General features: G+C 38.5%; 1 protein-coding gene across 11 annotated transcripts in view; it reads left to right on the forward strand.

Moving 5' to 3' along the window:
• Positions 1–14,938, forward strand: part of RIMS1 (regulating synaptic membrane exocytosis 1) — a 599,631-nt gene that overhangs the window by 102,637 nt on the left and 482,056 nt on the right. For all 11 annotated transcript variants that reach the window (XM_018058836.1, XM_018058838.1, XM_018058839.1 and 8 more), the window contains exon 2: positions 332–412. In XM_018058836.1, the coding sequence (XP_017914325.1) occupies positions 332–412 (81 nt within the window). The remainder of the gene's footprint in view (positions 1–331; positions 413–14,938) is intronic.

The following is a 14,938-nucleotide window of genomic DNA, read 5'->3' on the forward strand; positions in this document are numbered from 1 at the left end:
GATGCTTTCAGATGTCTTTATAGGGTGAAGCCAAAGTTTTCAGCAGCTTTGCTTCTATGGGGAAGCCTAATGAGAATCATATTATTGGTACTAAACAGGAAATCCAATACTGAGGCCAGCACCAGTATGGAGTTCATCTCGGTATAACTGAGCTCTTGGAAGCATGAGCTGAAGGTTCCTAACTCCCAGGGCTTCTCAGGGCCTCCAGGTTAATACTTAGGGGCTTGCAGACAGTTCCCTTAAACTTGTTTTCAGTACCGTGTTTAATTTCCAGATGTTTCTCCCCATTTTATAATTAATAGTGCATTGTGCTGTCTATCATGCGCCCCAGGTGTGTGGTCAGGGACATGGTGAAGCCTGCTGCCTGCAAAGCCCCAAGAAATGTTGAACACCAGCCCCACCAGCCTCCACCGTGAGTATGGCATTGGCTTTATTGACTGAAACTGTCGTCTCTAACACAGATCTCTGGTTCCAGATGTATTAATTCACAGTGCATGTGGGAGTGCAAACTCTGGCTGCTTTGGGGTGTCTGGGGGTAAAAGACTACTACTGAATTAGATAAAATGATCTGGAAACTGAGCTCTGTGTTTCAAGCGTCTTCATTAAGCAGTGTTTTTAATGTCATATGGGACGCATGAAGCTAATTATAGGATAGAGACATGTATTGGGGGACTCTGTGCTATCAGAAACTCTGTACCTTTCGGATTTAGAAAGTACGTGGATTCGAGCCTGAGACCCTTTTCGAGAAAGTAATGAAAACGTGCAGAGCAAGGATGCTTTCCTAACTGGGAAGAAGGGAAGTGCATGGCTTGTTCATAACCACCCTCGCACTGTGTCAGGTAAAGGTCAGGGACAATCTGAAAGAGGGATGGACCGTCAGTTTATTTTTATTATTGTAACCTCAAGTGTGGATATTCATGAAGGATTAAATGGCCTACCAAAGGGAATTAGAGGAGAAACTAAATAAGTGAACTGTGTTGCAAATGTGGATTTCTGTAAGGTGAAATGTAAAGAGCTTTAAAATTCTGTGGAGCAGCAAATCTATTCAATCTTCTGAATAAAATCATGCTCCTGGTAAGAAAAATTAAACATTTCCTTAAAATGTCTCAGCAGTGGTAATACTGTTACCATAACCAATACAGCCAAGTAGTTACTCCCAGGGAAATGCCTCCTTCCAAGTTATTTTTGCAAAACCCATTGAAGAAATGTGTCTTAGGAGTGATTTTTTTTATAGGTTTCCTTAGCTATCTGACAATTTTTTGAAGTAAAACCAAAATAAAGTAATAAGATTGTCAAAAGGCTATGAAAAGAAAAGTAAATTTTTGTAATTCTTTCGCTGTGTCTAGTTTTTATTCCCATTAGCAAAACTGAAATTAAATAAAATGTTTAAATGCTTATATTTTCCATACACACAGTCACAAATACACAATTATTTCTGGTTTAAGATATAAATCTTGGGTAAATAAATTTCAAGAGGCTCCATAAATGGGTTATAGATTTTATCTATGTGTACGTGAATATCATCTTCCACACTTGATCAGTACTTCTCAAGGAACACAAATAATTTTCACCTAACTGTAGTAAAAATGGTTTATAATTGCATTGAAAAAAAGTTTTAAGTTGGAAGAACTACTTTTAATGATGCTGTCATTTTGTTCTATACATGTTCTAGCTATAAATCCATTTTCTTGATGGTGGAACTTTTTTTGAAAAGTCATGGAAAACTTACAATCCCCGCTTTCCATCATATATTCCAGGCATTAGAAAACAAGTAACTTTGGGGAAAGTTCTCTGAGGAATTAACATGAATTTTAAGATGTGTTATATTTCATATATTGAGGTTCCATTTTTATTTGTACCACTTATGCCCAGTGTCCACATAAGATTGGAATTATCAGATAGGTAGCAACAATCGACATCCTTGCCAAAGAGACCTTAATTATTTTTTCTTATTTTGCTTCTGCTTTCCATGGACTCCTTGAAGTGGAAAGCTGTTGTAACTTACCGTGAACCTAGTGGAACCTTCCTGGTAGCCTCTCTGAATAAAGTGACTGAGAGTGGCTTTTGGGTTCTTCTTCTGATAATCCTTTTTCTTCACTCCACACTTAACTAATTACAACAGTGGACCTCTCTTTAGGTGACTTGAAGAATTTAAAGTTTGCAGTCCATTCCTCATTTCTACTGATTCTAGAGAGTGGTATTTGTAAATTGAGCTCTCTATTTCCATATAAGCCCCTTTCTAGGCTGCTATGAAAAGAATGACAGTAATTTGGGGGTGAGGAGGACACCAAGGATGGGCTTTAGCCTGTAGGCCAGTGTTTTTAAATATGTGCATTACAACCTATCAGTGGGGCTGGCTGAAGATCAATAAAAGCTAGTTTTTTAGTGTGGAGGTTATGTTTACATTTGGAATGGAACAAAAAATGTAAGATGGCATCCTGGGTTACAACTGTAGGATGAGGTTAGATTTCTGTATATGATAACTGGATCAAAATAAAATTTAATAAATACTACATTTAGTTTCGAGCATGCACTGATGGATTTTAATACGTCAGATTTTCATTATGTGTGCGTATGTGTGTGTATAAAATATGTATAACTTACTTTGGCAGAAATAAGAATAATGGCATATGAATAGGATGTGGGCAAAACTGGAGACAAGCAGATCAATTAAGGTACTATTGCAACTGTCCAGAGAAGGATGAGGTCTTGACCTGCAGAAGTAGCAGAGGGTGTGGGAAGGAAACATTTTAAGAGCTCAGTAAGAAGAAAAATGGGCAGTGCTTAGTTGTCAATTGAATATGGTTTGTAAGGAAGGAGTTTAGGGGGGCTGTTGTATCAGTTGTTTGGGTGATTGAGGACCAGCAGCTGATGTGGGGAGATAAAGAAGTAAACCAGGCCAGCCAGTAGGGTGGGCAGCGAGGAGTTCAGATCCTGATAGGATGATTTGGGGCGCCTGTGCATTATCCAGGAGTATATGTTCAAGAACGAATTGGGTATATGAACCCAAAGCCCTCAGCTGGGGAAGTAGATGACATCACCAAAGGGTACAGAGTTAGAAAAAGTAACAGAGTGCCTGAGTAAAACCAGTGTTTAAGGAGTGGGTAAAAGAAGAGGCTCCCCTGACTCAACTGAGAAATAATGGTCAAAGAAGTAGGAGGACCAGAAGCCAGGTGGAAGGAGTCACGGAGGGTGTCGCAGAATAGCAAATGCTGCCAACAGATGATAATAATAGTCCAAGAGAGTAAAAAAAATTGACCCCAGGGGCATTTGTTATAACTCTTTTAATATCTAAGTGGGTGGAAATACTTTATTTGTATAAATGTAAGAAAAAAAATAAGAGGAAGAGATGGTGATTTTGCATGGTGAGCAGGCAAAGAGAGAGGCAGTGACGGAGGCACTGTGTTCAGGTCACTCAGTGCTGTCTGTTTTTCAAGTCTAGGTCAATGGCTGCACATGTCAATATAATTTGTATTTTGATAATCATGTATGTAAACGATCTGAAGATTCTTTTTTCAGTTATTATTAAAATGTCACTCAGTCATATTTTAAGCATGCTGCTTAAGTTGTCATCACTTAATCAAAGTTCAGTTCAGTTCAGTCATTCAGTCGTGCCCGACTCTTCATGACCCCATGGACTGCAGCACACCAGCTTCCCTGTCCATCAACAACTCCTGGAGCTTACTCAAACTCATGTCCATCGAGTCGGTGATGCCATCCAGCCATCTCATCCTCTGCCATCCCCTTCTCTTCCTGCCTTCAATATTTCCCAGCATTAGGGTCTTTTCCAATGAGTTCTTCCCATCAGATGGCCAAAGTATTGGAGTTTCAGCTTCAGCATCAGTCCTTCCAATGAATATTCAGGACTGATTTCTTTTAGGATGGACTAGTTGGATCTCCTTGCAGTCCAAGGGACTCTCAAGAGTCTTCTTCAACATCACAGTTCAAAAGCATCAGTTCCTCAGCTTTCAGCTTTCTATATAGTCCAACTTTTACATCCATACATGACTACTGGAAAAACTATAGCTTTAACTAGATGGACCTTTGTTGGCAAAGTAATGCATCTGCTTTTTAATATGCTGTCTAGATTGGCCATAGCTTTTCTTCCAAGGAGCAGGTGTCTTTTAATTTCATCACTGTAGTTACCATCTGCAGTGATTTTGGAGCCCCCCAAAGTAAAGTCTCTCACTGTTTCCATTGTTTCCCCATCTATTTGCTGTAAAGTGATGGGACCAGATGCCATGATCTTAGTTTTCTAAATGTTGATCAAAAACATTAGTGGAGTTGAACAAATTGAATCTGATAGCTACTATTCTTTAGGTATGAGATGCATAGATAAAGCCCTCTCAAGTTGGGAGCAGCAGTTATATAATCCAACTAACTATTGCTACATGATAACTGCAAGATTAGAAGTATGTCTATAAAAGAGAAAATGGCCTATTATCTTTGGGGTTGATGAGGTCAGAGAAGAACTTTCAGAGTCTGAATTTAGAACAAAGTCTCTAGAAGAAGGGAGTAATTAACTAGTGCCCCAAAACATCAGGTTGTGGGTGGTGATTTGAAACATGTACTCATTGCTGGAGCTTGAGAGTGTGCAAGTATGTGTATCTGTGTGCTGTGTATTTGTGTGAGTGAGAGTGCATGTGTGGGAGGGTGGGGTGAATGTGTTTGGGTGTGGTGTAGAGATTTATAAAGGCTTCAGGAGGTGCAGCACCAGTGTCTTTAAGGAAGAGGAAAGTGAAAGTGAAGTCGCTCGGTCGTGTCCGACTGTTTTTGACCCCATGGACTGTAGCCTACCTGGCTCCTCAGTCCATGGAATTTTCCAGGCAAGAGTACTGGAGTGGGTTGCCATTTCCTTCTCCAGGGGATCTTCCCAACCCAGGGATCGAAGCCGGGTCTCCCTCGCTGTAGGCAGATGCTTTACTGTCTGACCCACCAGGGAAACCCCAAGGAAGAGGATGTTGGTGTAACTTGGAAAGGATAGGCTACACACTTGGTCTTGTCTTTGGTTTAGTTTTAATACAGTATTTTGAAAGTTGACCTAACATTATGAGGTTTTTTAGTTTTTCAAAGTGATCATGGATTTTAGAAGACTGACAATCCTTCAGTCTACCAATCAGTTCCAGCTGTGGATGGAAGCAGGTCTAGGCAAGCGAGGCAGTGATAGGGTAGATTTGAGAATGTTTTCCGGGTGGTGTAATCAGAGCACAGTGATTCATTAGCTTTGATAATAGAGTCAAGTGAAGAGGAAATAATTCACTTTATCTCAAGAGAGTAGGTGGATGTGATCATAGCAAGAGTTAATTTAGGCACTAAAACAAGTTTAGATTTAGCTTTAGATGTATGTGAAAATTGAAAGTGAAAGTCCCTCAGTTATGTCCAACTCTTTGTGACCCCATGGACCCCATAGAATTCTCCAGGCCAGAATATTGGAGTGGGTAGCCTTTCCCTTCTCCAGGGCATCTTCCCAACCCAGGTCTCCCAGACTGCAGGCAGATTCTTTACCAGCAGCTAAGCCACAAGGGAAGCCCAAGAATACTGGACTGGGTAACCTATGCCTTCTCCAGCAAATCTTTCTGACCCAGGAATCAAACTCTTGTCTCCTGCATTGAAGGCAGATTCTTTACCAACTGAGCTATCAGGGAAGCCCCCTTAAATGTATGTATTAGTGGCCAAAGAAATCTCTGACTGAAACATCCAGAAGGCAGTTGGCTATTCATACCCCAAACTCAGGAGAGACTTACATGAGTTATGCTAATTTGTGAACAATTATTTTATAATAAAATATGAACACAAGTGAAATAGCACTTAGAACTGTACTCGGTATTTTGTAATAACCTGTAAGGGAAAAGAATCTGAACATAGTGATATATATATACACACACACACAATAATGTGTTATTTTCAAGTGTATGCAAGGTGATTCAGATAAATTTAATTTCAAAGTTGTTTTACAGAGAATGATTTCTATAAGATTAATTTTATGTCTCTAAAAAGTGAATTTTAGGAGCAACTTCATTATTAAAATACTTGAGATTTTTTTTTAAAAAAAAAGGAAAAAGCAGGATGGAGAACATGGTAGGAATTAAAGAGAAGAGGAATTAAGTAAATTATAAAAAATCAGGCAAGAACAGACTTTCCTCAGTTTTCCTGGAATTTTCCATGTTTTAGTGCTGAGAGTCTCATGTCTTGGGAACCCCCTCAGCCCTGGGAAAACTGGAATTATTGGTAACATTAGAACTGGTAAATTTAGAATAAGAGAGTAGAAACTTAGAAACAGAATGTATAGCCAAGGAATAACCATGTTTAGACAAACGATTTTTACATGACTGTTGACAGTGACATGATCAAGAATAACTTGGATTCAGGGAGGCACATCCATCATGCTTCAGCTCAGTCTTTTCAGTTTTCCTTTGTTTTGTTGGTGGTTGCCTGCTTGTAAAAATAAATAGATAAATAAATGCCATACTTGCAGTTCACCTTTTCAAAGGGTAAAAGTTAGTGTTCTTTTTCAGCCGCTCAGGCCTGCCTAATTCTTTGAGACTCCATGTACTGCAGCACGCCAGGCTTCCCTGTCCTTCACCATCTTCCAGAGCTTGCTCAGAATCACGTCCATTGAGTCGGAGATGCCATCTAGCCATCTCGTCCTCTGCCGTCCTCTGTTCTCCTTCCGCCTTCAATCTTTCCCAGCATCAGAGTCTTTCCCAGTGAGTCGGCTCTTAGCATTAGGTGGCCAAAGTACTGGAGCTTCAGCTTCAGCGTCAGTCCTTCCAATGAATATTCAGGGTTGATTTCCTTTAGAATGGACTGGTTTGATCTCCTTGCAGTCCAAGGGACTCCCAGGAGTCTTCTCCAGCAACACAGTTTGAAGGCATCAATTCTTTGGTGCTCAACCTTTTTCATTGCCCAGCTCTCACATCCATATATGACTACTACTGGAACAATCATAGCTTTTGCTATATGGACTTTTGTTGGCAAAGAAATGTCTTTGCTTCTCAATATGCTGTCTAGGTTAGTCATTGCTTTTCTTCTAAGGAACAAGTGTCTTTTAATTTAATGGCTGCAGTCACCATCTGCAGTGATTTGGGAGCCCAAGAAAATAAAGTCTCACACTGTTTCCATTGTTCCCATTTCTATTTGCCATGAAGCAATGAGACCAGATGCAATGATCTTCATTTTTTTAACATTGAATTTTAAGCCAGATTTTTCACTCTCCTCTTTCATGTTCAGCAAGAGACTCTTTAGTTTCTCTTCATTTTCTTTCATAAGGGTGATGTCATCTGCATATCTGAGACCACTGATATTTCTCCCTGCAGTCTTGATTCCAGCTTGTCCTTCATCCAGCTCAGCATTTTGCATGATGTACTTTGCATATAAGTTAAATAAGCACAGTGACAGTATACAGCCTTGATGTACTCCTTTCCCGATTCAGAACCAGTCCACTGTTCCATGTCCAGTTCTGTTTGCTTCTTCACCTGCATACAGATTTCTCAGGAGGCAGGTAAGGTGGTCTGGTATTCCCATCTCTTTAAGAATTTTCCACAGCTTGTTGTGGTCTTCAAAGTCAAAAGCTTTAGAGTAGTCAATGAAACAGAAGTCGATGTTTTTCTGGAATTCTCTAGCTTTTTCCATGATCCAGTGGATATTGGCAATTCGGCTTCTGGTGCCTCTGCCCTTTGTAAATCCAGCTTGCATGTCTGGAAGTTCTCGGTTCACATACTGTTGAAGCCCAGCTTGAAGGATTTTGAGCATTACTTTGCTAGCATGTGAAATGAGTGCAAAAAGTTAGCAGTTTTTACAAAATTGTGCAACTGTCTCCACTATGCAATTTTGAAATAATGCTGGATTATTCCAAAAAGAAACATAATATTCATTAGAATCATCCCTATTCCCCTGAAAACTGAGCTTCTAGAAGCCACTAGTCTATTTTCCATCTCTATGGATTCACCTATTCTGGATATTTATTATAAATCAAATCACATAATGTGTGATTAGCATGCTCTCATTTTTATAACTTGGTTTAACAGTATATTTCCAAGATTCATTCATATTATAGCATTTATCAGTATTTCACTTCTCTTATTGCCGTATAGTATTGCATTATACCTCTTGTACAGTGGAACATATACACCACTCTTGTGTCTGTATTTGAATTGTTTCCAATTTTTTTATGCTGTATAAAGTGACCCTTAACGTTTATGTACAGGTTTTTGCATAGACATATGTCCTTACTTCTCTCAAGTATAAACCTAGGACTGAAATTTCTGGGTCATTTGGCAACTATATGTTTACATTTTTTTTTAATTGTCAAGCTGTGTTTGAAAATAGCTGCGGCATTTTACATTTCTACCAACAATATAAGAGGGTTCCAATTTCTCTACATCCTTGTCAATACTTGTTATTGTTGGTCTTTGTAGTTACAGCCATCTTTGCAAGTGTGATGTGTGTGGATGGTTATCTTATTGTGGTTTTGATTTGTGTTTCCCTAATCAGTAATGATGTTTAACATCTTTTTAAATGCCCATTGGCTATTTGTATCCTTTCTTTGATACAGATCAAATCTTTTGTCCATTTTTTATTGGATTATTTTTCTTTATTGTTTATATATATATGAAAGTGAAAGTCAATTAATCATGTCTGGCTCTTTGCTACCCCATGGGCTATACAGTCTATAGAATTCTCCAGGCCAGAATTCTGGAATCGGTAGCTCTTTCCTTTTCCAGGGGATCTTCCCAATCAGGGATTGAACCCAGGTCTCACACATTGCAGGCAGATTCTTTACCAGCCACAAGGGAAGGCCAAGAATACTGGAGTAGGTAGCCTATCCCTTTTCCAGTGGATCTACCCAGCCCAGGAATCAAGCCGGAGTCTTTAGCATTGCAGGCGGATTCTTCACCAACTGAGCTATCAGAGAAGCCCCTGATGTATATATATATACACACATATATTTATATATTTATATGTATATATACACATATATTTATATATTTATATGTATATATACATATATTTATATATTTATATGTATATATATATATAATGGATGCTATATTCTTGGCAGATAAATGATTTACAGATACTTCCCCTCGTTTAGTGACTTGTCTTTTTGTTTTCTTGTAGGGCACAATTTTTAATTTTGATGAAGTTGAATAGTTCTATTTTCCATTGATTATTTGTAATTTTGGTGTTGTATTTAAGAATTTCTTGTCGAATTAAAGGTCATAAAGATATCCACCTAGGTTTTCTTTTAAGAATTTTAAACTTTTGTTTCCTGGATTTATGTCTTTGATCCATTTGGGGTTATTTTTTACATACGGTGTGAGGTAAGGATCCAGTTTCCCATGTGGACATCTAGTTGTCAAAATGCGGTGATCGCAGACATACATGTCTTGCTCCTGATACTAGGAGGGAAACTCTCAGTCTCTATACTGATTAAATATGCTGTTAATTGTGAAGTTTCAGTTCATATTCTTCATCAGGTTTAGCATGTTTCATTCCAAGTTTTGTGTGTTGAGTGCTCATATCTTGAAAGAATTGGATTGTCTCAAATGCTTTTCCCGTATCTATTGAGATAATAATGTGTTTTTTGAACTTTATTCTATTAATATGGTGTAATGCCTTGGTTTATTTTCATGTTTAAACACTTTTACATACCTGTGATAAATCCCACTTATCTATTTTATTTGTTGCCTTATTTGATTTGTTAATATTTCTGATTATTTTTATGCATGTATATATAAGGGATATTGGTCTACTATAATGCCTTTGTATGATTTTAGTATCAGGATAATACTGGCCTCATAGAATGAATTTGGAAGTATTTACTAGTATTCTATCTAGGAAAAGTTTGTAAACTATTACTATAATTTTTTCTTCAAATGTTAGGTAGACTTCACCAGTGAAGCCATCATCTTTTCTTTGTAGTGAGTTTTTTTCTTACTAAGTTCATTTTGTCTGAATATTTGTAAGTTTTATAAGAATATATATGTATGTTTAGGTAAGTGTATCATGTGAAATCCCTGCATCTTTAGAACAACTCACATTCCAAAGTCAGTTCTATTTAACTATTGAACCATTCTTGATTTGTGGTTATTGATGCCTTGGTTTCCAATTCCCATAAAATAAACATAATTCTCTTTCTCTCTCTCTGTGAGACTAACTGAATCATATAAAAATTATCAGTGTAACCTCGGAGTCTGGGATCAATGTAGTTAAAGGTCAATCAGAAAGAAATTTAGTATCAGAAAGAGCTTGAAGGTATAAGTTCTTAAATCTTGTTGAGATTCTTTGGTTTATCTGATTACCACTGGAGAAATTGAGAAAGTGGTTTTGTTATAGCATTTATTTTTACTTATTTTTCTTTTGTTTTGCTAGGTAGACATTTGTACGTCCTGTAATTAATTATCAATTTCATTCATCTAACAAAAATGAATTTAGGTTCTAGATAAAAAATTCAAATTATTTAGTCTCAGGATTTTACTTGGCCGCTCTCTCTCTGTCCTCTTCACTTCCTCCTTCCCAGAAATGGTCTTCCTGTGCCACGGGAACTCACATCCTGAACTGGATCATTGGGTACATCTGTGCTGAGGCTTTTGACATGGGCATGTGTGCCGCACACACTCTGTTCTTTTCCCTTCTCACAGCTTCAGATGAATCAGCCTTGAATTGACAGGGAGCCTGCATCCAAATTTTTCTTTTACTAGACATACTTTTTCAGATATCAGGGGCTTGGATTTTTTCAGCAACAACAGTCTTCCTTCAGATTTGATTGTAACACAGTGGCTTCTGAGGACCAACATGTATGGAACTAGAATGAATTTAATAACCATGGAAATGTGGCATCTTATAGTAAACTTAGTTTTAAAATAGCCTACTTTGAGGACCAAAAATATGATTGAAAAATACCTATTAATATATTTACTTTTCCCATAATACTACAGGAAATCTACATATATGTTTATACTTGAAAATATGTTTTTTCACTAAAATCACATATATAATAGCAAACTTATGCATCATAATGGATATCAGATCAAACAGAAGTGTCTTTGAGGTTGTAAACAGTTGCACAGCAACCTTTGTCATTGTGTGACTGTGCTTTTAAGGTCTGCTCACCACATGTGATCTTTAGGTTGTGAGTACTGATGCCCGGAACTGTATGTCTCGCTGTAGTAACAGATGGCAGAAGGCCATGGATAACACAGAAACCTGGGCAACCCACCGGCACACCATCACCACCTCAGACATACCTCTGTCATGAATCTGAGGATTCTTCTGCATAGCCTAGGAGAGATGCCTTGGGTGCTGAAATCGAGCCTGCTTTCCCCTGATTTCCCCGATCTTGACCCTCAGCTCCTCCTGAGCCTCCTGGTGTTCTGTGCTCCTGATATTATGTAGATTAATACCCAATCTTTTCCAGAGTATCCTGAGTTCTGAACTCAGCCTGGCTGTGGTCTAGTTCTTCAGTGAGAACCTGTCAAATCAGCTTTGGATGAGAAGGTAGCATTGAGCAAGGGGGGTTTGAATGTCTAAAGTTGGTTGGTTGGAAGCAGTGCACTGCTGTCTCTGCAGTGAATCTGGCTAGTCCTTCTCCTTCCGCAAATATTTATTTACTCTGTGCCGTATGCAGAGCCTGGCGCCAGGCACTGGAGGTGATGCTGAACAAAGCAGAGTCTTCATAGAACTTAGTGTATGGAGGAGAAGATCTTAACAACAAAATAAGATACGTGATGAAAACTCTTCCTTCTAATCTAGGGCCTAAACCAAGTGCAGGGATGGAGACCACACGGGGAAGCTGTCCAGGGAGCAGACTCAAGGAATACTTGGGAAGAGATGACATTTAAGGAGAGACTTGATGACCATACAGGGGAAGCTGTCCAGGGAGCAGGCTCAAGGAAGACTTGGGAATAGATGACATTTAAGGACAGACTTGAAAGATGAGAAGTTGGCAAGGAGAAGAGTCAGCGGAACGGAATTCTAGGCACAGAGGATGCTACATGCAGTGGACCTTATAAGGAAATTTGTGTAGTGGGGTTGGAAAAATAAGAGAAAGACAGAGAAAAGTGAGGAGGCGGGCAGTGGAGGAGATAAGCGAGGTTCCACCCCAAAGGCTTTTCAGGTTTTGGGGTTTTATGTAATACTGTGAACAACCCCTTGAGGCCTTTCAAAGAAGGGAGAATCATGATCCAATGTGGTGTGGCCAGTGGGTAGGAAGAAGATGAGGGACTTTGGGAGGCAGTTGGGGTGATATAGACTCTGCTGGTGGCCAGAGATGTGGAGGAAATAGAATTCAGTGAAGTTTAGTGGCATTTAAGAAAGTTTTTAAAGCAATGAAGGAGAAATTTCTGGTGAGAACTGGAGGGAGGGGACTTCATTTCATGTTTGTAATCCTCAATATACTTGATCAGTCCTCTGTTCATTAAATGCATAATGTGTGGGAACATTTTTTCATAAAGTCTTAAGCACCCTGTTATATATCTCCAATTTATCTTCAATGGCTTATATAAGTGACAAATTTAGGAATCTCACTTTATCACTTTAGGTAAATTTGCATAGAACTTCAAGTATTGAAGGTTAAAAATAGTGAAAAGTAAAACTGAGTATAATTGAAACATGATTAGACTTTACCATTTTAAATACATTTTTTGGCATGATTTTTTTTCACTCTAATATTCTGTTGGGATAGATTTAATAATTTTGTAGGGTTTGCATACACTAAAGGAAATGAATATTTTAAAAATATATACTCATAAAAATAATAATCCTTTTTTGAAAGGTGTCTCATTTTTCTGAGTAAAATTCAGCCAAGAAGAAACAGAATGTGTTTTCATTTGCTAAGAATCTTTTAGCTATATATTTTATTATGAATGAATGTATTATCCAGAGGCAAGCAGCTGTTTCTGGACTTAGCTACATGTTTACATCAGAATGTGATGAGTTTTATTATTTTCCTGGGTTCATTTCTTTTCTTATACTATAAAAGATGTTCAGTGTCCTAGTCTATACTTCTATTACCAAACGTAGTAGGAATCGTATTGAGCAAGTGATAATAGAAAAAAGTTTCAAATAAAAAACATGTTTTTGTCTTTTAGAATAAAGTCAGAACAGCCAGTAACTTGAAAATAGAGAGTACTGAGAACACTGACATTTCCAATTCATGGTTATAATTAGGAAGCGACAGAATTTTTCTTTTTAATTGTGTGGCTTTTATAGACTTCATTCTCTTTGTATGATTTGCTAGTTTCTGCAAGTCATTTTCTGCCAGTTTACAAAGTCTTACAAAGCTCCTCTTTCTGATGTAGCTATTTTAATTTTGTGTTTATCTCTGTCTGAGTTCTCAGAGGAGAAGATGCCTCCTTCAACTTCCTAGTTTTTAAAGAGTGTAATTCTTTAATTCTTTAGGAATAGAGCTGTAGTAGTTTTATATGTAACAGTTATATTTGGTATAACTTTACTAGGCATTAATTGCTCTCACCAATTATTTCTTGTTGACTGAACTAGGTCCTGTTTTAATGATGCTCTGAGCAGTACCTTAAGCTGAGGACCAGCCGCGAGCAGCTAGCTCAGTGGATTTTCCTACTTTCCACTTTCTTTAACTAAGTGATATATGTCAATAAGAACAAATAATTATGTTTAAAAGATGTCTACGTCCAGAGGAAACTAAGATTGTACAAACCCCAGCAAACCTTTGATTGAGTTCACTTAATGTCAGCTTTACCTTGAGCCACATGTGGGCAACAAACAAGCTTGGAGGATATGTGGATTTGGTCTGCTTATGGTGGACACGACATAGACCTGGGAAGTGCCTCTCAGCAGGAGGGGGCAGATCTAGGTCCAGAATTCATGTTTTCTGGATTCATAGTAGAAGATGGATCCAAATTATGGAGATAATCCACATTAGTAGCAAGAAGAAGAATTTTGCTGTTCTTCAGTTCAGTTCAGCCGCTCACTCGTGTCCAACTCTTTGCGACCCCATGAACTGCAGCACACCAGGCCTCCCTGTCCATCACCAACTCCCAGAGTCCACCCAAACCCATGTCCATTGAGTCAGTGATGCCATCCAACCATCTCATCCTCGGTTGTCCCCTTCTCCTCCTGCCCCTCATCCCTCCTCGGCATTAGGGTCTTTTCCAATGAGTCAGCTCTTCGCATCAAGTGGCCAAAGTATTGGAGTTTCAGCTTCAACATCAGTCCTTCCAATGAACACCCAGGACTGATCTCCTTTAGGATGGACTGGTTGGATCTCCTTGCAGTCCAAGGGACTCTCAAGAATCTTCTCCAAGACCACAGTTCAAAAGCGTCAATTCTTCAGTACTCAGCTTTCTTTATAGTCCAACTTTCACATCCATACATGACCACTGGAAAAACCATAGCCTTGACTAGACAGACCTTTGTTATCTAGGTTGGTCATAACTTTCCTTCTGAGGAATAAACGTCTTTTAATTTCATGGCTGCAATCACCATCTGCAGTGATTTTGGAGCCCAAGAAAATAAAGTCTGACACTGTTTTCACTGTTTCCCCATCTATTTGCCATGCATTGATGGGACCAGATGCCATGATCTTAGTTTTCTAAATGTTGAGCTTTACGCCAGCTTCTTCACTCTCTTCCTTCACTTAAATCAAGAGGCTCTTTAGTTCTTCACTTTCTGCCATAAGGGTGGTGTCATCTGCGTATCTGAGGTTATTGATATTTCTCCCAGCAATCTTGATTCCAGCTTGTGCTTCCTCCAGCCCAGCGTTTCTCATGCTGTTCTTCAGGGAATAATAAATAAATTCTAGCTTTAAGGCTTCAAGCTATGTATTTTTTTATCTTTGCTCTGATGTCCATTTGCGGGATGATGGTGGCCCAGTTATTTTAACTTCCTAAATACTTAGTTTTCTCATCTGGAAAATAGGAAGAAAATAGTTTCTAGTTATCTCATTGGGAGCTTTTGAGGG

This window comes from Capra hircus, chromosome 14, assembly GCF_001704415.2.
Source record: "Capra hircus breed San Clemente chromosome 14, ASM170441v1, whole genome shotgun sequence".
Lineage (NCBI taxonomy): Eukaryota > Metazoa > Chordata > Mammalia > Artiodactyla > Bovidae > Capra > Capra hircus.